This window comes from Esox lucius, chromosome 17, assembly GCF_011004845.1.
Source record: "Esox lucius isolate fEsoLuc1 chromosome 17, fEsoLuc1.pri, whole genome shotgun sequence".
Lineage (NCBI taxonomy): Eukaryota > Metazoa > Chordata > Actinopteri > Esociformes > Esocidae > Esox > Esox lucius.
The window spans coordinates 32408510-32432859 of record NC_047585.1 but is presented as its reverse complement, the minus strand read 5'-3'; the positions used below and the strand labels follow the sequence as shown (position 1 = coordinate 32432859).

The 24350-nt window shown below is 40.7% G+C and overlaps 2 protein-coding genes across 3 annotated transcripts; both read right to left on the bottom strand.

Moving 5' to 3' along the window:
* Positions 1-201: 201 nt before the first annotated feature.
* On the bottom strand, positions 202-21051 carry LOC105017058 (uncharacterized protein KIAA1671). Of its 2 annotated transcripts, none has more exons than XM_010881364.3 (8): positions 20197-21051; positions 8600-8739; positions 7504-7603; positions 5707-5863; positions 5367-5494; positions 4272-4432; positions 3175-3263; positions 202-1366 (listed from the first exon to the last, which is right to left on the bottom strand). In XM_010881364.3, exons 1-7 carry the CDS (start codon positions 20977-20979, stop codon positions 3188-3190), a joined length of 1545 nt encoding a protein of 514 aa, XP_010879666.2. In that variant the 5' UTR covers positions 20980-21051; the 3' UTR covers positions 202-1366; positions 3175-3187. The 2 variants fall into 2 exon arrangements, with proteins under 2 accessions (XP_010879666.2, XP_019911256.1); XM_020055697.2 differs by lacking the exon at positions 20197-21051 and adding an exon at positions 11170-13927.
* Positions 21034-22766, bottom strand: LOC106024724 (trichohyalin-like; the record flags this gene model as incomplete). Its single annotated transcript, XM_013138244.4, has 1 exon — positions 21034-22766. A coding segment is annotated over exon 1 (1548 nt), but the record flags the coding sequence as incomplete, so codon positions are not given.
* Positions 22767-24350: the final 1584 nt, after the last annotated feature.

The following is a 24350-nucleotide window of genomic DNA, read 5'->3' as shown; positions in this document are numbered from 1 at the left end:
CATGAGTTTGAATGTGATTGGTTAATTCTGAACACAGCCACATCCTCAGTTATAAGAGTGTGTGCACACTTATGCAACCAGGTTATTGTAAGGTTTTTATTTTAATTTTTCCCCCTTGAAGATTTCAGTTTGTTTTTCAATTGAATTGTTCACATTATAGGTCACATTAAAAGTGGAAAAAGTTCTCACATGATTTATCTTTGTCTCATTCTTTTACATCACAGAAACCTGGCATTTTAACAGGGGTGTGTATACTTTTTATATCCACTGTACTTCTATTAGATTTGGTCCTAGAGGTGCCAAAAATTGTTACACATTTTTTATAATTATATTTATTTCTTAAGATTCTGAAACATTTTGTAACAACAATGACATTTCTTTCATCTCCAACTATTAACCAAACAGCTGCATTATAATATACTCAAAACTAGTTCCCTGCATTTAGATGCATATATTGAAGTTGTTTATTTGCAAATGTATTCATCAACTGTAAATCCATTTATAGAATATACTCATTCCTCATATCCCGTTACCCTATATGCTCACCACCCATTGCTGTGTATGTACTATATATCATCTGTGTATAGATTTTGTGTATTCACTCCTATGTTCTCTATCGCCATTGCAATAAGTACATGTACACATTCTTGGTATGGGTCACTGTACTTAGTGAATGACAGTGATTCTGATTTCGATATAGGCCAACATTATTTGCTTCTCAGTATGTTTTTTTGGGGGGTGGAGGTTCATTTATTATTATTTATGGCATAATAGCAACAAAGATAATTCAATTTAACATTTATTTTGATCGTTATTGTAGCTTTAGAAAACAATGATATAAAATACTTCTTAATCAAGGATTTCTTTCTTTTTCATAAAAATATACAAATATTGACACCTATAAGACAGCATTGGTTATCCTAAATGGTACATCGATCTGGCGGGTTTGAACAATATCAGTTGATCAACACTTGGAAGAAAAAAAGTCCTGTCTGTGGGTGACAGTAACACTGTACAAGCATAAAAAATTACAAAGGTCCCTTGGCCAAATGTACCTGATAATTACATCAACCTCCCAGAAAACCTGGCATACAAGTATAAATAAATGGAATGAGATGTGTCGAAATTCCAACAAAACAGGCATTTTAAGCCTACTCCTTAAATCCTGTGTGTGTGTTTAAAATTATGATGTTTTTCTCTATATATTCTGAGTAGAAAAGTGGAAAAATATTCTATCTAATGCTTCTTCATTTTTCTTGGATTGTTCATCTGAGTGTTTCTGAGAAGGCACTTGATTGGAGGGAGAAGCTGTATTTGTCATAGGGATGTTTGGCAGCAGTTGGATGGTCTCCAGGTCATATGGAATCTTTTAGAGGTAAACAGAAATAAAATATATTTAACAAGATACAGGACATACAGTTTAAATTACAATACAATAACTTAGCAGCACTTGCTAAATTTTTACCTGTTGCATTTATAAATGCATGTAAGATTACCCCTTTTGTATCATCATGTATCATGTTCAGTGATTGCACAGTTGATGTCAGTTATTTTCTCACTAAACTGATCATCGTTCTTTGTCCCAGGAACATAACAGTTTGGTTTGTATCCTGACCCACGTTCAATGTCATGGCCAATTTTACAGAGCCTACTGTCATATCATTGTTATAATAACAAAACAACCCATTCCAGATTAAATCAATACACCACTTTTCTTTGAACATCTATGCATGCTGAATGTTATGTCTTATTCATGTTCTGTCTGGTCCCATCCTGTTAGCACTCTCTCACCCCAGTTCGCATTGCCCAATGTTTCCTCTGCCCACTTCGCTTCTCTCCATTTAAAATGAATGACGTCAGAAGTTTCCTCACTCCCATCAGCTTTTCTAATGCCCAAGATATAACACAATGCGAAGTCTCACACCACATTCCTCTTAATACCTGTGGTGTGGTTTGTGGCAATGTAATTTTAATAAGACAATCTTTAATCTTATCTCACAATCTTTAATCTTATCTCAATTTCTTTTGTGGCTAATGTTGATAACTAAATATCATATAATTAACTTATCATGCAATTATGTTAGTTACTTACTAATAATAAGCTATATATTTCTGTCACTGCAATTCAAATGATGTCGCTGATCCACTCTTCTATTCAGTTATATTTTCATCTGTGCAACCTCTGAAAATAAGGTTGTATGATGATACATAATGATTCATCTATTAAGCCTATGTAACTGAATTTGTAAAAGATTAAAGTTAATAACAAGGTAAATATTGGCAACCTATTTTGGCAAATACTGTCTGATTCTTGCACTTTTTCATCAATTTGTGTTATAATTGTTAAAAATATTAATTCATGTATTCACAGATGATAAATAAACCATATAAGGGTAATTATAAAAAGTGCTACACACTGAGATTTTAAATTTTGGATTGTCATTGCAGAAATGGGTACCAGCATTGTGATTGACTATGGTATTCGCCTATTCATTTATTCCCTTGGCCTTGATTTGTTGTTGAAATCTGAACAGTGTTTTCATTGTGTGGCTGTGGAAGCTGTACAATGTGGAAATCGTTATTTGCAGGTTGCTAAAATCTATTCAGTTCACTTAAATATTCTAGAGAATCATATTTAAGCAATAAAGAAAGAGGTAAATGTCCCATATACAATGGCTAGGTGCTGTTTCTATGCATGACACATGGCAGAGTTCCTGGATGCAGCACTTAGTCATGGAATATTGTCAATATAACACAAACCCACAAGATGTGTTATTGCTATCAAAAACAGGTTACCAACTCTATTAGAAAAGTGATGTGTTGTCATGGTTTACTTTCTAATGTACCATGTATTTCAGTGAATCTGTGTTAGCTAAAATATATTGAAAATTACGACTAAACCATAATTTTACAGCTGTTTAAAACTGATGAACAGGAGTGAAAGTAAAAAGTCAGTGTGTTTGATGTGGAGTGGGGAATTTATTTGAATTAAGCATTCTGCCCTTATAATTCACTTATCTTCTACATGGGGGGACAAATACCATGTGTAGCACCTTGAACACTTTACACATGTTACCTTAATATACCAATTTTATAACTATCACTTAAAGGTGTAGGTATAAGGGCAATGTAATCAGATATGATTTCACTGTAAATATGGTCCTTCCACTATACCTGCTCTGCTCAGCTAGGTCTCGCTGTTGTATTGACTCAAGCGCTTCTTTGCCTTAAGTTCTTGCAGCCATGAAGGAGATGAGTTCCCCCTGAGAGATACATAAAACAAAATCAAACCATTTACATTTTACTATTGCAGATTATTTTGTTGCTAATACATTATGAAAGGTCTCCCCACTTTCTGGAATATATCCATACTGAATAGGCTTCAATCTTACTGTATATGAAATTCATGTAAATGCAGTCATATATAAAAACATAAAAAATGTTAGAGCTGTCAAACGATTCTTTGCCAGAAATTGCAGTTGATATATACAAAAATATTTGTTTAAATTTGGCCCTAAAGGAAAGGAATTGTTTTCCATTCTAGCGTAATTTCACTGTACAGGACAAAAACAATTTATTGATATCAAAATGAGACTAATACTCACTGCCAGGGAAAAAGTGGGTCAGACTGTGGATTGATTAAACCATTGATTGACAAGGAATTGTGGAATTGCATAATTTGGAAACGCATGTGTATCATAATCTATTTGGGGTTTTAGGCTGGTTATCTGTAAAAGCACATTATAAAATAAATGTATACTTTGATTGAGGTTTTTACCATTGTAGAATGGCTAAATGTAGAGTGATTATATCAATAACTGAGGAAAAAAGTGGTTGAAAATTGTATCCTAATGGCATACAGTATCTTGTAGCCTAGTGCCTCTTTCACAGCAGACCATGAAAAGCATAATTTGTAATCTAATCCAGCCCATGTGTCTTAATGTAGTCCATGTGTATGGTTCTAATGAAAATAGTAGTAACTTTTCAGCTTTGTGCTTCTCCTTGTCCATGAAATATGTTGAAAACCATCATACGGGAAATTCATATAATTTCAAAATAATGTTGGTGAATATTTCAGGTATCTGTATTGCTTGATGTTATCATATATTTTTCTTCTGATCTCATTTGTAATTTCTTGTTAATTGATGCTGAATAATATCTTAATACAACTAAAATGAAATACAATGCTAACTATGATGCTAGTACGATACAACAGCAAGTACAATTTCAATGCTAGTAAGATAACAGCACCACGATGTGACTGAACTCACCCTCCGTCGTCGCTCCCTACAGGGGGTAGCACCCGTGTAGCACCGGGGAGATAGGAGGAGCGTCCAGGAGAACTGGAGAGCTGAGAAGGAGATGCGACTAATCTGTCTGTGTCACGGTCTGTGTCTACTCCTTCACCTCCTTCTCGCTTTTTCAGTTGGGCCTAGGAGAGCCAGTGATGCATCAGAGATGTGACGTATTGACAGTTCAGGGAAAGCATTACAAAGCAAAATCATTTTCATCCTACACCACTGAAAACCTTCCTAAATTAATGTTGTGTATTAATGTTATATATTCTTGCAGCAAGAACATCACAAGCACGCTAGCTTTGTTAAACCCCAACCATGTACTGTTTTTGGTTTGCAAAAATGTAATAAAAATAGCGGAAAGGAGGGAGGGGCAATGGGTACTTTAAGGGCTTTTTGAAAGATGTTTATTGACTCAGAATCAGAGATGGTTAGAAGCTGAGAGTTCCCGAGCGTAGGAGCAACTCTAGAGAAAGCCCTGTCACCGAAGCTCTGAATCATGGTTTCTGGATATCACTGGTAAAAACAGGCCATTGATAGCAAGCTAGCAAATACGCCTGCTTGTCACATTGACTTTGCATGGGTTTTAACCAGCATGCTATTTGGTTAATCGCAAGTTTATTTATATTGCATATTTCATACCAAGGGGAACATTTAAAATGCTTTACATTAGAAAAAAACCACATTTGGAATTTAAGTATGATCCATGTGCAAAGTTTCTAACATCAAGTAAATACTATGGAACGCGATGTTTAGTTACTAGCCTAACAAAAGGATGTCCAAAGCAGAACCAAATTTACAACAGGCATTACAATTGTGTCGAGTGCAGCTGCCAATCAAATTGAAGAGTACTTGGGGGCTGCAACTGTGGACATGTAGGCAGTTTCAATAAACCCAACCCAAGGAAAACTGTGGCATATTTTCTTAATTATGTGACATCCATTTTCTTCCTTATCTACTTTTCGTATCAGGCCCCTGTGGGCTGTACACAGGGAGAAGGTCTGCCTTTCAAGAAGGACCCAGCTTTCCAGGTTATGAAAAAAGGTCTGTCAAACTTAATCACGTGTGTACCTTGAGGATGGACGGGTCTAATCCAGGGAAGAGGGGTATTCTCTGGGGCTGGGAAGGTGGCGAACAGACCTGCCTCTCCCTGGGCTGCTCCTCATCAGACTCACAAAGCCCCTGATCCACCTTCACATCTGCAAAAAAGGGTATAACAGGTGGCTGGTCTTATGTGAATGACCTTGACTAACTGAAAGGAGGAGAATGGTTCCAGATATATTTGCAGGTCATTTCGTCAAGCATATCAGATGGAATAGTGCATCTAGATATTACTGATTTGCCTAAACCTCCTGTGTGTGATTCCTTCAGGACTTCACTCCTGTGGGTTGATTTGGAATTGTCCACTAACCTGTGGAGTCACAAAACCTCCAGTCTTGGACAGGGTCTTTGTCAAGTGTTGCTGTGGTAGAAATTTGACGGACGGCTCGAGGGGGGCGGGTTCGTCGACTCTTTCTCAGCTCTGCCCTTGAACGCAAGACACTGTTGTCCAATAGTGTGGCAGAGATCTGTATGCACACACACAAACAGGTAAAGTCAAGTACCGTACAGTTGTGCTCATAAGTTTGAATACTCTGGCAGAAATTGTGAAATTGTGGTATTGATTATGAAAATATGACTGATCATGCTTTTATTTAAGGATAGTGATCATATGAAGCCACATAGTTGTTTGGCTCCTTTTTAAATCATAATGATAACAGAAATCACCCAAATGGCCCTGATCAAAAGTTTACATACCTTTGAATGTTTGGCCTTGTTACAGACACACAAGGTGACACACAGGTGAAAATGGCAATTAAAGGTGAATTTCCCACACCTGTGGCTTTTTAAATTGCAATTAGTGTCTGTGTATAAATAGTCATTGAGTTTGTTAACTCTCATGTGGATGCACTGAGCAGGCTAGATACTGATCCACGAGGAGCAGAAAAGAACTGTCATAAGACCTGCGTAATAAGATAATGAAACTTTATAAATATGTAAAAGGATATAAAAAGATATCCAAAGGCTTGCAAATGCCAGTCAGTACTATTCAATCACTTATTAAGAAGTGGAAAACTCAAGGATCTCTTGATACCTAGCCAAGGTCAAGTAGACCAAGAAAGATTTCCACCAAAACTGCCAGAAGAATTGTTCGAAAAACCCACAGGTAACCTCAGGAGAAATACAGGCTGCTCTGGAAAAAGAGGTTGTGGTTGTTTCAAGAAGCAGAATACGACGATATTTGAAAAAAAATTAGCTGCATGGTTGAGTTGCCAGAAAGAAGCCTTTACTGTGCCAATGCCACAAAAAAGCCAGATTACAATATGCACAACAACACCTTGACACGCCTCACAGCATCTGGCACACTGTCATTTGGAGTGACAAGACCAAAATAGAGCTTCATGGTCACAACCATAAGAGAGGGGTCAACAAGGCTCACTGATGTTTTGGGGGTGTGTGAGCTCTAAAGGCACAGGGAATCTTGTGAAAATTTATGGCAAGATGAATGCAGCATGTTATCAGAAAATACTGGCAGACAATTTGCATTATTGGCCATGAAAGCGGCACATGAGACGCTCTTGGACTTTATAGCCGACAAAGACCCTAGCTTGGCACAAGGCCAAGTTTACCCTCCAGTGGTTACAGCAGAAAAAGCTGAAGGTTCTGGAGTGGCCATCACAGTCTCCTGACCTTAAAATCTCTCTGGGGAGATCTCAAACGTGCAATTCATGCAAGACGACCAAAGACTTTGCATGACCTAGAGCCATTTTGCCAAGACGAATGGGCAGCTATACCACCTGCAAGAATTCGGGGCATCATAGACAACTATTACAAAAGACTGCACATTGTCATTGATGCTAAAGGGGGCAATACACAGTATTAAGAACTAAGGGTATACAGACATTTGAACAGGGGTCAGTTCATTATTTTCTTTGTTAATATGTTTTGTTTTATGATTCTGCCATTCTGTTATGACCAACAGTTGAATGTGAATCTCATAAGAAATAAAAGACATGTGTTTTGCCTGCTCACTCGTGTTTTCTTTACAAATGGTACATATATTACCAATTCTCTAAGTGTATGCAAACTTTTGAACACAACTGTATAGCCTGTATATGCTCACTTGCATAGGGGAAAATGACCAGACAGGCCTCGACAAGGCACTTACCTCAGGAAACGGTAATGGCTCCTGAATTTCTTCTAGTGGAGACCTCCCATTAGGTTCATCCATGATGGCAGCTGAGGTGTGGTCCACTGTGTTCTGTGGACTGAAGATGTGGCCCATAAAAAATCAACTCAAGAAGCCCAACAAATTGCTATGCAAAACACTGTAACTGAACTTGTTAATTTGCTTAGTATGTTTTTGGGAGAGAATATATTAGCCATACAATAACGACTACAAACCTATACAAATTATTTCCTAAATCTTAAAGCTTTTATCCTCTGTTTCTCAGGTATTATTTGTAAAAATACACCAAACCATTGAGCTGTATCTGTTTTATGAAACCTTCTGCAGTTTGTTTACATAACCACTAGAGGTCAGAAGAGGTATACCAGTTCACCTGTCCTACCCTGGGAGAATCTCTTGGCAAAGTCCTCCTCACTGCAACCTGGAAGTGATCCAGGGGTCAACGAGTCTGTCACTGTCTGTCATAAATAACAAATTGGCCTGCTACCTACTTTGTTCTTGGTGTCTCGCATGAAAGTGTATTACAATCTGCCACACTTTCTTTGAATCAGCTGTTATTTTCTCGTAATGCATGCAACATATTCAAAAACGATACGCTACCTTAAATTCTTTCTATAAAATCTATGACGCACAAGCGGAGAAGCAGTCTTAATTCATACAAGAACGGTTGTTTCCACTGTCCCTCACCTCGCCCCTCTCTGCAATTCTTCATCTTTTCTTTTAACATTTTTTAAAAGAAGGTGAAGAAAAGAATGAGGAAAGGAGGGAGGAGTTGAGCAAAACGAATTGAGATTCTCTCCCTGTCTTTCCACTGGTGGTTTAGTAGGAAATAAAATGTTGGTCAACTCGGATCACCAGCCAGGGGAAAAAACAAAATGTTCCCTATACTTTCTACTTTCAAAGGATTTCTTTCTCAAAAGGAAGATAAACTATCAAGCAAAATAGACCACTGGTCTCCATATCAGAGCAGATACAGGAAAGGAGACATGGAAAGGAAATGACTTAAAACTACGATAGTTGTCAGAAGGATTATATTTGTACTTTGATTCTCTTTTCAGATTGGCAGAGCACCCACCTGTCAACCTCAGACAGTCTTGTGTCACAGCCCTCATACTGCTGGTCTGGCTCTCCACCAATCAGAGCATCTGGCTCTCCACCAATCAGAGCATCTGTGTCATGTCCCTTTGTAGCTTCCACACAACACTTTGACTGCTCCTGAGGGAGTGAGTGAGAGAAGGACAGAAATGTAGTAGATAGAAAGAAATGAGCGCAAGTCAGAAAAAGAGTATGAGAGACCGTGCGATATAAAGAAATCAGAGAGAACATTTTCCAAATTTTACCTATGTTTCATGGATACATGAAATATGCAAAGAGCAGAACAGATTCTGATACTGAGGTGACATTTTCCCAGAGGCCTATAATGATTACATAAGTAGGCACCACTGCATGCCTTCATAAGAATCATACAGTACCTGTATGATGTCATTTGATGTATGATTTTACCAGAAACTAATCAAGACACTTTTGCTAAACTGACAGATTACATTGAATATGCTTGTCCATATTTTGTGGAGCATTACACATTTTTCACTAAACATGTGGGGAAGAAAATAAATACAATTGAACAGTTTAGGGGAGAGAGAGTATGCAAAGCCAAGAGCGGTAACTACAACAGAGAAAAAGGTCGAACAACCAGCCAAGCATGCATCTTTTAATGAGCTAGTCACAGAGGGTACACTGTCCTCAATAAACACCAGCACACACGCACACACACACACATAGTCACACACACAAAGACAGCCACACAGACACAGACAGACACAGACTACCACACACACATACAGACACAGACAGTCGCACACACACACGTACACACACACACACACACACATAGTCACACACACAAAGACAGCCACACAGACACAGACAGACACAGACTACCACACACACAGACAGCCACAAAGACACAGACAGCCACACACAGACACAGACTATCACACACACATACGGTCACAGACACACACACAGACAGCCACACACACACACAAACACACACAGACAGCCACAAAGACACAGACAGCCACAGACACACAGTCATATCCAAACATTCTTTGAACATCTTCCTTCATAACTGATTTCCCACCTTATTGATTTGGTACACCAGGCTGCACGCACACACACACACACACACACACACACACACACACACACGCACGCACTCTTTTCTCTGAGTGACTTCATTTGCTAAATGCTTGTTATCATGCTGCATCACTCTGGCCTGGCTGTTCTTGTAACAGTGTCATTGAATTGATGCCTGGTCCTGTCCACCCTGTTCTAAGTTCTAAGTTAGAAGGATAACAGAAGACATACATAGCAGGGTTAGATAGGACCTCAACAACCCTGTCTAATATGAACAGTAGCAGGGTTAGATAGGATCTCCACAGCCCTGTCTGATATGAACAGTAGCAGGGCAAGATAGGACCTCCACAACCCTGTCTGATATGAACAGTAGCAGGGCAAGATAGGACCTCCACAACCCTGTCTGATATGAACTGAGTTAGACTGACAATGTTATAGCAAGTTCCACCTGTTTATATAAAATCTTACCATCTAAATTACAGTAGGCAGTAATAAAAAAAAGGAAATAATTAACTTGTCATTATTACTTATGATATGTTCATATGATATACTACTTGTACTGTTAGTGCCAAACTGTCTGTTGTTACATTTAAAATCAAGTCATTGACATGTGCAGTGTCAACAGTCAAGTCCCAAAGAAGTAACTCATATTAAAATAACAGCAATTTAGTCATATGTGCACATATTATCATATGGGTGGCCCAAGTAGATATTGTAACGCTCACATCTTGGGGAGAAATGTTATGACACAGCCAAACTATTTCATCAGACAAAACAGTAGGGTAGTGTTGAGTTGGGTTGGGCTTCAGGCTGGCTTGTAAATCAAGACAGAGCAAGATTCCTGCTGGAACTCGGTGGTCAACTCATTGGATCAGCGTTTGCAGTTGAACAATGTAATGCTAGTATGCCCTCTAAATCAAACAATGATACACAACACAGACACTGAATTACCCTTGAATGTAATTAGACATTGAATGTGCAGGCCACAGGATAAAACAAGATGCAATGGAGAGAACAAACGCACACACTAGCGGTTGGGGAGGTCAGTGCTAAGGCATTCTACCTTTCTGCCTACAGGCCTAAAACAGAGACCACACAATGATCTCTACAGCTAAATGACAGCAAAACATACAGCCATGTGGTTCTGCTAAATGAGTTCTGCAGTGAAAGAGGAAAATGTAGAAACTACACAGATACGTGCAAATGTGGGCTGTAGAAGAGGTATAGCTAAAGCAGGTTAGCTCGGGTAGACATGTGAGTCCATTCTTAATAGGGAACACACCTGCCTGCACCACAGACTCACACAGACAAATACATACACATATATCTACACAGACGTCCCCCATGCCAACAAATGCATCTGATAGTTGAAAGGAAGGACAGGAAAAGCAGGTGTAGAAAGTGTTGGAGCGAGGACGATGAAGAACTGGCTCTGTAGGCCATTTAGCACTTCTAGGTTTCTGTTCATTCTCAAAGGGGACAAGTGGGACAATGACGTTCTCTTACAGTGCCAGTGTCTGCTGCCCGTCTGCGTTTCGTCATCCGCTGACGACTCCTGGCGGAGAACAACCTCAGAGACTGCCGGCTCCGGGAGGCAAAGTTACGCAGAGGAGACACGGCCCTCTCGAACCTCCCTTCCCCATTTTCCACTTCGTCCTCCTCCTCCTCCCTCTCCTCTTCTTCCACCACCTCCTCCTCATGCTCGTGTCCCCAGACTAGGTCCAGTGCCCCCTGTAGTGAGCGCCGCACACTGCCCACCAGGCCGGAGACATGGATCTGGGCGGAGGACAGTTTACCACCTAGGTACTGCATCGCTGTAGCTCACCGAGATGAAGCTGCGAGGTCACTGGCTCCACACGATCACCTCGAAAACCAGTGGATTGTGATAACTACGGGTCAATACTTTTGGGGAGGTCTGGAGGTTGAGATGACCCTGTCTAGCTTTGTTTTACCTCCCTGTCTCAGAGACCAAAGGTCAGAGATGGTAGCAGTAGAAAATGTCCTTTTCATGGAAAGTCCACGGGAACCATTCAGTTTGAGTTCATCAAAGAGTGCTGCTGGGGCAGGCTCCATCTTATCTCACAATGTCATTCTGTTGAATACGCCTCACTCCCATTTCCTGAAACAACTCTTTCTCATTTGCCTTGTCAATCATGTGAACTCGCCTCCTGTGTGTTCTGAAAGCAATTAAACTCGTGTCTGACTCTACAAGGTTCTCCACAACGGATTAGACTTCGAGACCGCTACGCTACTTTTAGATAAACACTCAGAAAACCGCATTAAAGTGAAGTAAAAAAGTCCCACTCTTCACTCCTTCATCTCTCTCTTGCTGTGACACGTTCTCTCATTCACACACACCCACCCACCAAACATACCAAACCTGTCCTCCTCTCTCGTCACGCAGTAAAACTCCTCACAACTCCTAGAGTCTCTCAGACGCTTCGTCCCTTTTCTATCCAGAAAATGGATGAGGAAGCTGGGAATCTTGTCCGATCACGGTATTGATCCATGTCAAGCCAGGTGAGTTGAGATGACCTTTCTGCTTTCCTCTCCACAGAGCTATGGACCCTCCTGGCATTTCCAGAGAACAACAAACAAAGCTGGGCTCTGTGTTAGTAAGGAAGGTGGAAAATCCCACAGGAAGGTGAGGCATGGCCAAGATGCTGCCCTGCTGTTACCTTCCTCATCCCCTCTCTGTAGGTAAGGGCAGGTGCATCAGAGTGAAAAAAAAAGAACAGAAAAAGATAAAGCGAGGCAGAGAGTGAGAGAGAAACACTGACTGAGACGGAGTTATGTGGATAGAGTATGTGGAGGAGAGACAGGAAAGAGAGACAGTGTTTGTGTGTGAGTGTGAGAGAAATGTTGAGAGGAAAAGAGAAGGAAAACTTTCTTGTCAGTCGAGGAGCCCTCCCCCTCTAGCCTTATTACTTTCACTGTGTGCATGTGAGTATGTGTGTGCCTGCGTGTGAGTGAGTGAGCGAGCGAGAGAGAGAGACTATCGCGCAACAAGGGGAGGAGTGATGGGACTGAGGAGAGAGACAGTGAGCAAGAGCTAGCTTGCAAAACCACTTAGTGTTAATAAATCGCTATCATGAGAGAATTTAGTTTGTTGAACAGTGTTGATGCATGCAGTTTGGAGGGAGGTTACTAATCTTCTATTAGTGTATCCAGAACTAGACACTATCCGTCGGTCTGTCAATCAATCAGCTGTTTGTTTAGTAATTCAGATCAAGACTATCATGCCTGGCTACTGATACTGTTTAGGCAGCAAACCCACAGACTCTCCCAGACTCCCTGAAATAGCCTCCCTCTCGCTGCTGCTGGAGAATGCCGACTCACCTACATCCCAGAGGTTCTAAAGACTGGATTCAATTGACTATTCTGGTTTTTTTTGTTTCATTTTATTTGGATGAATTACTTCTACATGGATTGAGCATTGATTAAGGGGTTAAACAAACAAAAGTGCTGTTCTATGTTGACAATGCTCGTTATAAGTGTTCAACAATCTGCGTGAGACTAAGGAAATGTGTGAAAGACCTCGAGTATTGTCCACAAGGCTGTACTCACTGGAAGGAAATGTCAGTCTTTGTACTAATAAATGCAGTTTGGTTATTTAACCCCACCTAGTGGACTAAATGGTAACTCACTCACTGATATGAAAGTGATCTGACGAAGTGACCTATGCATAACTGTACATAGGTTTCTATCCGGCAACAACATGCTCATTTCACAGCAGTGGTGAGTTAAAGGTATTTGTTCCCTTACATTTTCATGTTAGTACAGATCAGACAACCCTGAACAAAATTTTCAGCATGTTTTCTGTACGGAAGCAAACTCCTCTGCCTGGGACCCTACAATGAAGCACACCTGAGATCAACACATACATGTTGGCAGAAAGCTGCCTAAATGAGAAATGGGCGTTGGAAACGTAGGATATAGACTATTATAAGTACCTGGTGTTTGGCTGCCCTGTAGTAGTTTTAAAATGGTTAACTTATAGAATGAGGGTTCACCTCATTGCTGCTATCCCTGCATTTCAATTGCACATGCTACCTTACAGCTTCAATTTGCCTTTATTGCACATTTATACATCCCACCTATAACATACATGGTTCTTGTTTCACTTGTACATTTTCTGCACTCTTCTATTTGCACTTCTGGTTAGATGCTAACTGCATTTCATTGTACTGTACTTGAACAATGACAAAATCTAATCTAATCTAATGATGGAAGCTTCTTTAAAACTCCTGGAGAGAGAACCTGGCCTTAGTGGAGTAGGTCGCGAATAATGTTTAGGCCTAGGCTGTTCCATATTTGTGAGTTACGTAGCTATTTCACACATAAATATCGGAGCTCGACTTAAATTTGAGCATCGCAATGCGATTTCCTAAACCTGATCGGACAAACATGTTTGGAGAATGTACACAATAGCGATGAGGCAGCAATACAATATAATGGTAACAGATCTATAATTGGTACATTAACATAGTAGCTCTCTCTCGCACCCATTCTATTTACATCCACTCAGTGAAGCGAAATAATCTACCGCAGTACGTTTCCTAGCAGTTCAAAGTGCTCGCGTCTGCTACCACCAAAGCATGCGCTCCGCAATATGCTACACGGTCATTCAGTGGTATCGACGTTAATGGTGCAGTTATTTTACGAGTGAAAACAAAGTTGCGTCTCTGGACAAACTAAACGCAGGTGCAGGTATGAACAACAAAAAGTATAGCCTAAAATGAGCGTAGTGGCAAGCTTGATATGTCGTATTAGATAAACTTTATGTCGTGTCTGAAATCTATCCATGCAAAGCCCCAATGTCATTTCACTGTTTAGGAGTAATCAATATGAGTTGATAAAATGATCAGATTATGCCATCCAGGCCAGAGCAAAGGGATCAGCCAATGAATTATAGCCTACACATGAGCATAGAGATGGAAAGATGTCTCCTCTGGGAATTTTCTCTTCATGCATGGTCAACCTTAGGGCTGTCACAATGTTACGATTGTAATTGTCCATAGAATTAATTGGCTGATTCATACTAATGAAAACGTTGGAGTTACATGTCTATTCGGGTAATCGTGAGGGATCAGTAGGCGACCTCTACCTTTGCGCATTTAGGAAAACATTTACAACTTTATTCAAATTTATAATAACCTTCAAGGGCTCCTGCTGTCAAAGAAAACGTAATGGCGTTGGGAAGCCCAGTAGGGTGTGCAGCTTTTGCTTTCCTGGTCAAATTGTTCTTCTATATTAGCCAGCACCTTGCCTAACAAGGTGTGCATTTCCTCTGCTTTGAGACTACATTTGGCATTATGTTTTATGGCTTCTGTGCTTGCAGTTGTCTTTTTATACTTTTTAAAATCATCTGTGCATTTCTGCAACGAGTTGATTCCACAAATGTTATATTGTTTCCTTACTGAGAACTGGTTGTCACATTCTTCACATTCTTTTCATCACATTCTGAGCAAATTCATGTTAACAATGATTTACACAATTATTCTGTTGTTGTGTGTTTTTTCTTTTGCTTCCTTGTTTTCTCATTCTGTGGCAAAGCACACAACCACAGAATGAGAAAACCAGGAAAAAGAATACAAGTTAATGTTGCTAGTACCTACCTGTTAATCATACCAACGTGCGTGGAATGTCTTGAATTCTTTATTCATTTGCAATTGCTCTTCCGAGGAAGCAGAATCAGATTAATATTCAACAGTAAAACCACATTCTTGTGTGCAAAATGCGTGTCGAAACAGACACTTCTCTGTTTATCCATGCGACTTGGCCTGTCTACTTTAAGTAATGGGGCAACAAGTACTGTGATAGAAGTGGGCCAGTAATCAAATGTTGCTACTAGTTCAAACCCCAAGGTGAAGGATTTATGGTTTAGCCCCATGAGCAAGACCCTTGAAGGGTCTGAATGTTTCATTATTTCCTACTTATCCAGATCTAGATGTTCAGGTATGAATACCATATGTATTTTGTTGTGTGCTCCTCCAAAGAAATTGGAGGTAGTAGCCTAATACCCAGCTCATCTCAAAAGCAGGAAAATTAAGCATCTAACAACTCCATTGCTGGAGGGTTGGTAATGTATAGTCTTCCAAAAGTATACAAGGTATAGTTTTATTTAATTAATGATAATCATTAAAAACCTGATTCTTCCCTCAGTCAAATTTAAATGTTTTATCACCTTAAACAAAGAACATGGCTTAAGTTGATAATTTGCGGTGGAAAAAGAAAAAAGTGAAAATACTAGGAAGTATGAAGATATAAAGTGTGCTTACTACTTAACCCCTTACAAAAATGGACTGAGTGGTAGTGGCAGGGAGCTGGATGAGTTTCCTGGCAAATGACATGCCTCCATGCCTCTGCATGTGATAAGAGTCCAGGGTTATTGAGGCGGAGAAAAAGCAAGAAAATGGACACTGATAAGGGGCTGGTCGGGTTTCCACGCGCATATATACCTCATTTCAATCCCACAGCATTCTATCGGCTTGTCTCTTGGTACATGCCAATGTAAATTTAAACATTATGTAAATGGTTATGTAAAATAAAGCACATTTCACCTCTCAGTTCTGTCTCGTTTACATTATCCGTCTAAAATGGCTCTTATTTTCTCTTTCTCACTCATTGACACATGCACGCACGCAAGCATTCACACAGATACACACAAAGTGGATGTGGGTACATTTTAGACTTCTGAGCTGTTTTGCCCTTGGGAATTTCCTCATGAAAGATACACTTTTGTATTTACTCATGCAGGTTTGGAAAAGGCACTCAAAACCCAGACCCTTACAGAGATAGACATACACTACTGGACCCGATTACTCCCCAGGGCAGTACATTTCAGGACGGATGACACTGGTGGGAAGCTGTGTATTAAAGTCATTCTTTCCTAACGTATGTACCTTGCTGCCTAATTATAAAATGTTACCAAATGGAGATATAACTAGATTACTCTAGCCCATTAAATCACATTCTTATCTCACAGAACTGACAGGTGTAAAAAGTTATAAAATCGACCACCAGAACATAATACTGTGTACTTGGATCTGATAGGAATGGTGGCTATTTGAAGGCATTAATTAAATCAATGTGTTTCTCCCCCAAATAGATTTTTGATAAAAAATCTAAATGTTATTTGTAATATTGTCTTTGTACTGCATGGTGGCAGCAGAGAGTCACAATATTCATTCAGAACGAAATCACTGGATACCACATTAGGTTAGAGAGTGGGTAAGGATTAGGTTTAGGTTTAGGAGGAGGGAATATTGAAATATTGAAGAAAATTGGGAATATTTTTTCTGGTCCCGAAAAGGATAGAAAAACAAATGTGTTTGTGTGTCTGTGTGAGTGAAACCCAGAGGAGAGAGAGAGTCTGTGTATAACTACTCACTTATGTTTTGTTATCTTTGTAGCAGGCAGGGCAAGTAATATTTGGCAGCTGATGAATAGTTACTGGTTTCACGGCATGCCAGACAGTATCATTACTCAATGACACACCTTGACTCAACAATTTACAGTTCACACACACACACACACACACACACACACACACACAGTGTATTCCCACTATGCGAGGATTGACTTACAGAGTTTAGCAGTTTTTTCCCCAGAACTGTTCTATGCTTTGCTGCATCTACCTCTCTCAAAAGATGGTTCCCTGCTCACCATTAAATACATTGGAATATACAGCTCCGGAACAAATGAAGAGACCACTGCACCTTTTTCTTTCCTTTCCAAAAAAGTCGAAAAGGAAGGTTTTGAGTGAGGAACAGAGGGGTTAAAATTAAGAGATCACTGCAAATTTAACACTTCTGTTCCTCCCTCAAAACTTTCCTTTTCAACTTCCTTGGAAAGGAAAGAAAAAGGTGCATTGGTCTCTTAATTTCTTCCGGAGATGTATGTTAAAATTGTAATATGGCAGCCCTCAATTGTTTCTCTCTACATCAACTTTGCCAGTTGCCAAAATATATCTTTAACACTAAAGTTCACACTTTGTTCTATTGCTAGTATCAGAATGTGCAACTTGCATATGAGTGGTGTTCAGACATGAGTGGAAATGTTTGGGAACCAATGCCAGTGTATCCTGAACCATGCAACCTGTACCCTGTACCATGTAACCTGTACCATTTAACCTGTACCCTGTACCATGTAACCTGTACCATGTAACCTGTACCATTTAACCTGTACCCTGTACCATGTAACCTGTACCCTGTACCATGTAACCTGTACCATGTAACCTGTACCATTTAACCTGTACCCTGTACCATGTAACATGTACCATGTACCATGTAACCTGTACCATTTAACCTGTACCCTGTACCATGTACCATGTAACCTGTACCATTTAACCTGTACCATGTACCATGTACCATGTAACCTGTACCCTGTACCATGCAACCTGTAACCTGTACCATGTAACCTGTAACCTGTACCATTTAACCTGTACCATGTAACCTGTACCCTGTACCCTGTACCACGTAACCTGTACCATGCAACCTGTACCCTGTACCATGTAACCTGTACCCTGTACCATGTACCATGTAACCTGTACCATGTAACCTGTACCCTGTACCATGTACCCTGTACCACGTAACCTGTACCATGCAACCTGTACCTTGTACCATGCAACCTGTACCCTGTACCATGTAACCTGTACCATGTAACATGTACCATGTACCATGTAACCTGTACCATTTAACCTGTACCCTGTACCATGCAACCTGTACCCTGTACCATGTAACCTGTACCATTTAACCTGTACCCTGTACCATGCAACCTGTACCCTGTACCATGTAACCTGTACCCTGTACCATGTAACCTGTACCATTTACCATGTACCCTGTACCATGTAACCTGTACCCTGTACCATGTAACCTGTACCCTGTACCATGCAACCTGTAACCTGTACCATGTAACCTGTACTGTGTACCATGTAACCTGTACCATGTAACCTGTACCCTGCACCATGTACAAAACTATACTGAGGTTGAACTGTGTTGAATTGTGTAGATCTGTCCTGTATTGTGCTGTTACAACTTGTGAAACATACAGTATAATTCAAAAGAGACTTGATCTGGTCTGGGGCGATCACGATTATGACATTTTAGTTGACGATTAAACTGTTGCACAGATAATTGCAATTAACTATTTAACTGTCTATATGGTAAATGTTATGCCGCTTAAATCATAAGCTAACGTTGGGAAATTATATTACTGTGCATAGCAAAACAATTCTAAACTAGGTTGAAACATATTCAAATTAAAAAGAGTTTCAGTAAATTATCTGCGCCTATAACGTTCCGAAGAGATGTCAAACGCTCTTCTGCTCCCATGTCCTAAACATCCTAACTAAGGGAAACTGACATCCTAACTAAGGGAAACTGACATCCTAACTAAGGCAAACTGACATCCTAACTAAGGGAAACTGACATCCTAACTAAGGCAAACTGACATCCTAACTAAGGGAAACTGACATCCTAACTAAGGGAAACTGACATCCTAACTAAGGCAAACTGACATCCTAACTAAGGGAAACTGACATCCTAACTAAGGCAAACTGACATCCTAACTAAGGGAAACTGACATAATTCACATGGTATCTGTTGAGAAGTTTCTAACATTGGCCTAAAAAACCTCTTATTCAGAATTGGAAACATGATTTTGGAATCAAAACATTGTGCAAAAAGATTGTTAAAAGATCATTGTCTATAAAATAATTGCGATCAGGGTCTAATAATCGTGATCAAGCAATTATACAACAATTGCAACAGCCCTAGCCTGGTCTGTACACATGTGTAATACATTTTGGTCAGATGGCATGATAAAAGCAATCAGAGTTCATGGTGTTGCCTCCTGATTATTCCCAGACTATTCATTTTCATTCATAAATATGTAATGAGAAAAACTTTAGCTTTAAGCCTAACGTGTGTTTTTTTCCAGTTCTGAGAGTGACAAACACATTTTCAGCCTAGAACTCTCACCCCTTCAGTATAGCAATTCATAAACTAGAATATAAAGCCACTGTTTGATCAGACAGAAAGGGAACTACTGCTGTTTGATCAGGTAGAAATCATGCAAATTAAGATACCACAAACTTATATTAGAATTCTCCAAAAACATACTGGGTATAGTCTCTCTTGGAAAAGAGATTTTATATCAGTGAGACTAACTTAAATTCTGTCTCGGTTGGGTACCCCAGCTCCGCAAAAAGGCAGCAAAAGACACATTCTGGTAATGCATTCACTGTCATGGCTTATATTGTCTGGTTGAAAATATCCTGCTGAACACTGAGAGAAAATGTTGCAGCTAGCACAAACACAAAGGAAAATCAGATAACACTCAATTAAATAACCAAATTCAATCACGTTGGCGTTATAAATTAACTGTAAATACCCAAAGCTTATAATTTCTGAGTTTGTTCTTTATGCAAGACATCCCCGGTCTAAGAAAACACTTCAAGCTATTGGGATGTCTTAGTCTACACTGGTGTTGGAAGAAAAAAAGCTTTGAAATATATTTTGCCCGGCTTACCTTGGTGTGCAGGTTAATTTTCTCAACTTCTTCTTCCTCTTCCTCCTCTTTTGTCTCTGCCTCATCCTCCTCTTTCTTGTCTGCCTCATCCTCCTCTTTTGTCTCTGCCTCATCTTCCTCTTTCTTGTCTGCCTCATCCTCCTCTTCCTCCGCTGCTGAATTCTCCATCCCATCCACTGGACTAGGTGCTCCCCCTTCTATATCCTCCTCAACTGGTTGAGGGTGGGCGCTGACCAGGATATCTTGGGCTGTCTCCTGGGTGTCAACAACACTTCTCTGGAGATCAGTATCAAAGGGACTCAGTGAGCAAGGCCCCTCTGTCTCTAGGGAAGGTGTATTGCCCTGAGTATGGTTGGCGAAGGCCCTGGCCTGAGACCCCCAGCGCCGGGGTTTTACGGAATAATCATCATAGACCACCTCGATAAGAGGCTTCACCTCTTTGACAGAAAAGTCATCGTAGACCACCTCAATTGGAGGCTGCTCCTCTTTCTTCATTATGGGTTCTGTGATGGGGCCAGTCAAGGAAGAAGGAGACTCTGGTTTGGGAGATTCATGGCTTGGTTCAAGAGTGGTTGATTTGACGAGGGACTTTGCCTCTCCTTCCACACTTTCTTCCTCTTTTTGTCTTTCTCTTGCCATCTGGACTTCCTTTATTCTTTTCTCCGAATTATGTCTTTCCATTTCTCTCTCCTTTATGAGACTTGTTTGTCTCTCTCTTAATCGCTCTGCCTCCTCCTCTTTCTGTCTCTCACTTCTCTCCTTTAACCCCTCAAGTGCAATCATTCTTTCTCTCTCTTCTTTTTTCCTTCTCTCCCTCTCTTCTTCCTCTCTTTGTCTCTCCCTCTCCTTTTCAAGTTCTATCATTCTTTCTTTCTCCTTCTTTTCTTTCATCTTTCTCTCTTCCTCCTTTTCCTTCTCCAATTTAATCTGTCTTTCTCTCTCTTCATCATTCTTCTTTCTCTCTCTCTCTTCTTCCTCTCTCTGTCTCTCCTTCTCCTTTTCAAGTTCTATCATTCTTTCTCTCTCCTTTTCTTTCATCTTTCTCTCTTCTTCCTCCTTTTCCCTCTCTAATTTGATCTGTCGTTCTCTCTCTTCGTCTTTCTTCTTCTTTCTCTCCCTCTCTTCTTCCACTCTCAGTCTCTCCCTCTCCTTTTCAAATTCTATCAGTCTTTCTTTCTCTTCTTTAATCTTTCGCTCTTCTTCCTCTCTTTGTCTCTCCTTCTCCTTTTCAATTTCTATCTGTCTTTCTTTCTCTTTTTCTTCTTTCATCTTTCTCTCTTCTTCCTCTCTCTTTCTGTCCAATTCCTTCTCAAGTTCTATCTTTTTTTTTCTCTCCTCTTCATCTTTCTTCTTTCTCTCTCTCTCTTCTTCCTCTCTCTGTCTCTCCTTCTCCTTTTCAAGTTCTATCATTCTTTCTTTCTCCTTTTCTTTCATCTTTCTCTCTTCTTCCTCCTTTTCCCTCTCTAATTTGATCTGTCGTTCTCTCTCTTCGTCTTTCTTCTTCTTTCTCTCCCTCTCTTCTTCCACTCTCAGTCTCTCCCTCTCCTTTTCAAATTCTATCAGTCTTTCTTTCTCTTCTTTCATCTTTCGCTCTTCTTCCTCTTTTTGTCTCTCCTTCTCCTTTTCAATTTCTATCTGTCTTTCTTTCTCCCTTTCTTCTTTCATCTTTCTCTCTTCTTCCTCTCTCTTTCTCTCCAATTCCTTCTCAAGTTCTATCTTTTTTTCTCTCTCCTCTTCATCTTTCTTCTTTCTCTCCCTCTCTTCTTCCACTCTCAGTCTCTCCCTCTCCTTTTCAAATTCTATCAGTCTTTTTTTCTCTTCTTTCATCTTTCGCTCTTCTTCCTCTCTCTTTCTCGCCAATTCCTTCTCAAGTTCTATCTTTTTTTCTCTCTTCTCTTCATCTTTCCTCTTTCTCTCCCTCTCTTCTTCCTCTCTTAGTCTTTCCATAACCCTACCCTCTCTCTCTCTAACAATTTGTTCCTCATTCTGTTTCATCATTTCTTTGTCCTGTTTTGTCCCTCCATCTGCCCATCTAAGTCTCCCTCCTGGTTTATAAAGAGGTACCTGGTCTTTCTCCTTCTCTTCACCAGTTACTTCCTCATAATCTCTCTCCAACCTCTGACCCTCTGCCCAGTCTTTGATCAGTTGTTTCACACCTCCAGATCCATCTGATTGTTGTACTGGAGGTACTTCCTTTCTTTTGACCGGAGCCTCAGGGCTCGAGGAGGAGTCCAGCAGCAAACTGATCCTCTGCTGTATGCTGCTCCTTGTCTTTTCTCCTCCCTCTTCCATACCTCCTCCTACATTTCTCTCTTCCTTCAATGTTGCTGACTGCTTGAGTCTGCTTTCTGGATTAGAAGGTGTCCCAGGTGGATCAGTGGTCATCTCATCCTCCTGTAGCCTGAGGACAGGGGCTATAGGGATTGCAGTCTCTCTCTTATTGACCTGTTCAGGTTCCTGGATGTTGTCGTCAGCAGGTTGATGTGAGTTACGTCTTTCTTTCTCCTCCTCTTCCCTCTTTTTCTTCTCTTCCTCCTTTATCTGTCTCTCCTTCTCCTTTTCAACTTCTATCTGTCTTTCTTTCTCCTTCTCTTCTTTCACCTTTCTCTCTTTTTCCTCTCTTTGTCTCTCCATTTCTCTCTCTAATTTAATCTGTCTTTCTCTCTCCTCTTCTTTCCTTTTTCTATCCCTCTCTTCTTCCACCCTCAATCTCTCCCTCTCCTTTTCAAGTTCTATCAGTCTCTCTTTCTCCTTTTCTTCTTTCATCCTTCTTACTTCTTCCTCTTCTTTCCTCTTTCGCTCCCTTTCTTCTTCCTCTTGCAGTGTTTTCCTTTCCTTCTCTCTAAGTTTTTCTCTCTCCCTCTCTTTCTTTCTCTCTCTATCAATTTCTTCCTCATTTGGTTTCTTTGTTTCCTTTTCTTTATCAACATCTTTTTGTTGTTCACTTTCTCTCTCTAACTCATGTCTCTCTTCTAGCTTTACTTTTTCCACTTCTGCAGTTTTCTCCTCCTCCAGCTCATTCATCTGTTTCCCTTTTGGACCCTCTACCCAGTCTTTGATTAGTTGTTTCACACCTCCAGATCCATCTGATTGTTGTACTGGAGGTACTTCCATTCTTTTGACCGGAGCCTCTGGCCTCGAGGAGGAGTCCAGCAGCAAACTAATCCTCCGCTGTATGCTGCTCCTTGTCTTTTCTCCTCCCTCTTCTAGCCCTCCTCTTACATCCCTCTCTTCCTTCAATATAGCTGACTGCTCGAGTCGGCACTCCAGATCGGACGGTGTCCCAGGTGGATCAGTGGTCATCTCGTGAGGCCTGAGGAGTGGGACAATAGGCCTCTGTTCTGGTCCCTGGATGTTGTCTTTAGTGGGTTGCTGCGAGTGAAGCGGGAGGCCGGCCGTCTCAAACCTGGATGTGAGCTCCATGGACAGCCGCTTCCTGCCTCCTTTGCAGCGGGCTGGCTGATCCTCCCCAGTGTGGCGCTTGATGACGGCGGGGGTGGGATCACTTGTAGCTGCCTCAGACTGTGGTTGAAGAGTGGCTGAGGTGACCGGTCGTGTTGGTCCAGCCTCGGTTCCAGTGGTGCAGGCGCTTGTATCAGAGTGGCCACGCTCATGCTGTTCAGATACACTGAGGTGATTTGTCTTTTTGGTGTCAGTTGGGTCAGATCTGCTACTGGCCGGTGTCTCAGATGTTGGTGTAGTAAGGCATTTGGAAAGATCAGCTTGGTTCTTTTCAGTGGCATGGGTTGAATCAGTGGCAAGTGTTATGATTGAAGGATCTTGAAGAGCAACGGTCGTGTCAGGTGTTGTGGTAGTGTCTGCTTTTAGTTTACAGTCCAATAGAGGGGAACTGACCGGTTTGCTAGAAATATTAGATGTAATTGGTACATTGGGTGTGGTCTGTGACGGAGTAGCTGCGAGTGTCTTGTTACGGGCAAGGATTGAGCGGAAGGTGGGGTTCCTCTGCAGTGAGAAGGGCTTGGGAGTCAGAAGAGGTTTGACGATGGGTGTGGGCTTAACGTCATCAACTCCTGCTTGGCTCACCTCATCAGTGGCAACACCCACACGAGCTGCCATGCCCTCTATTTGTTCCTGAGTGGAGAAAATAAAAGACATTTTTTTATAGAGAAAGAGAGTGTCAGAAGAGAGAAGAA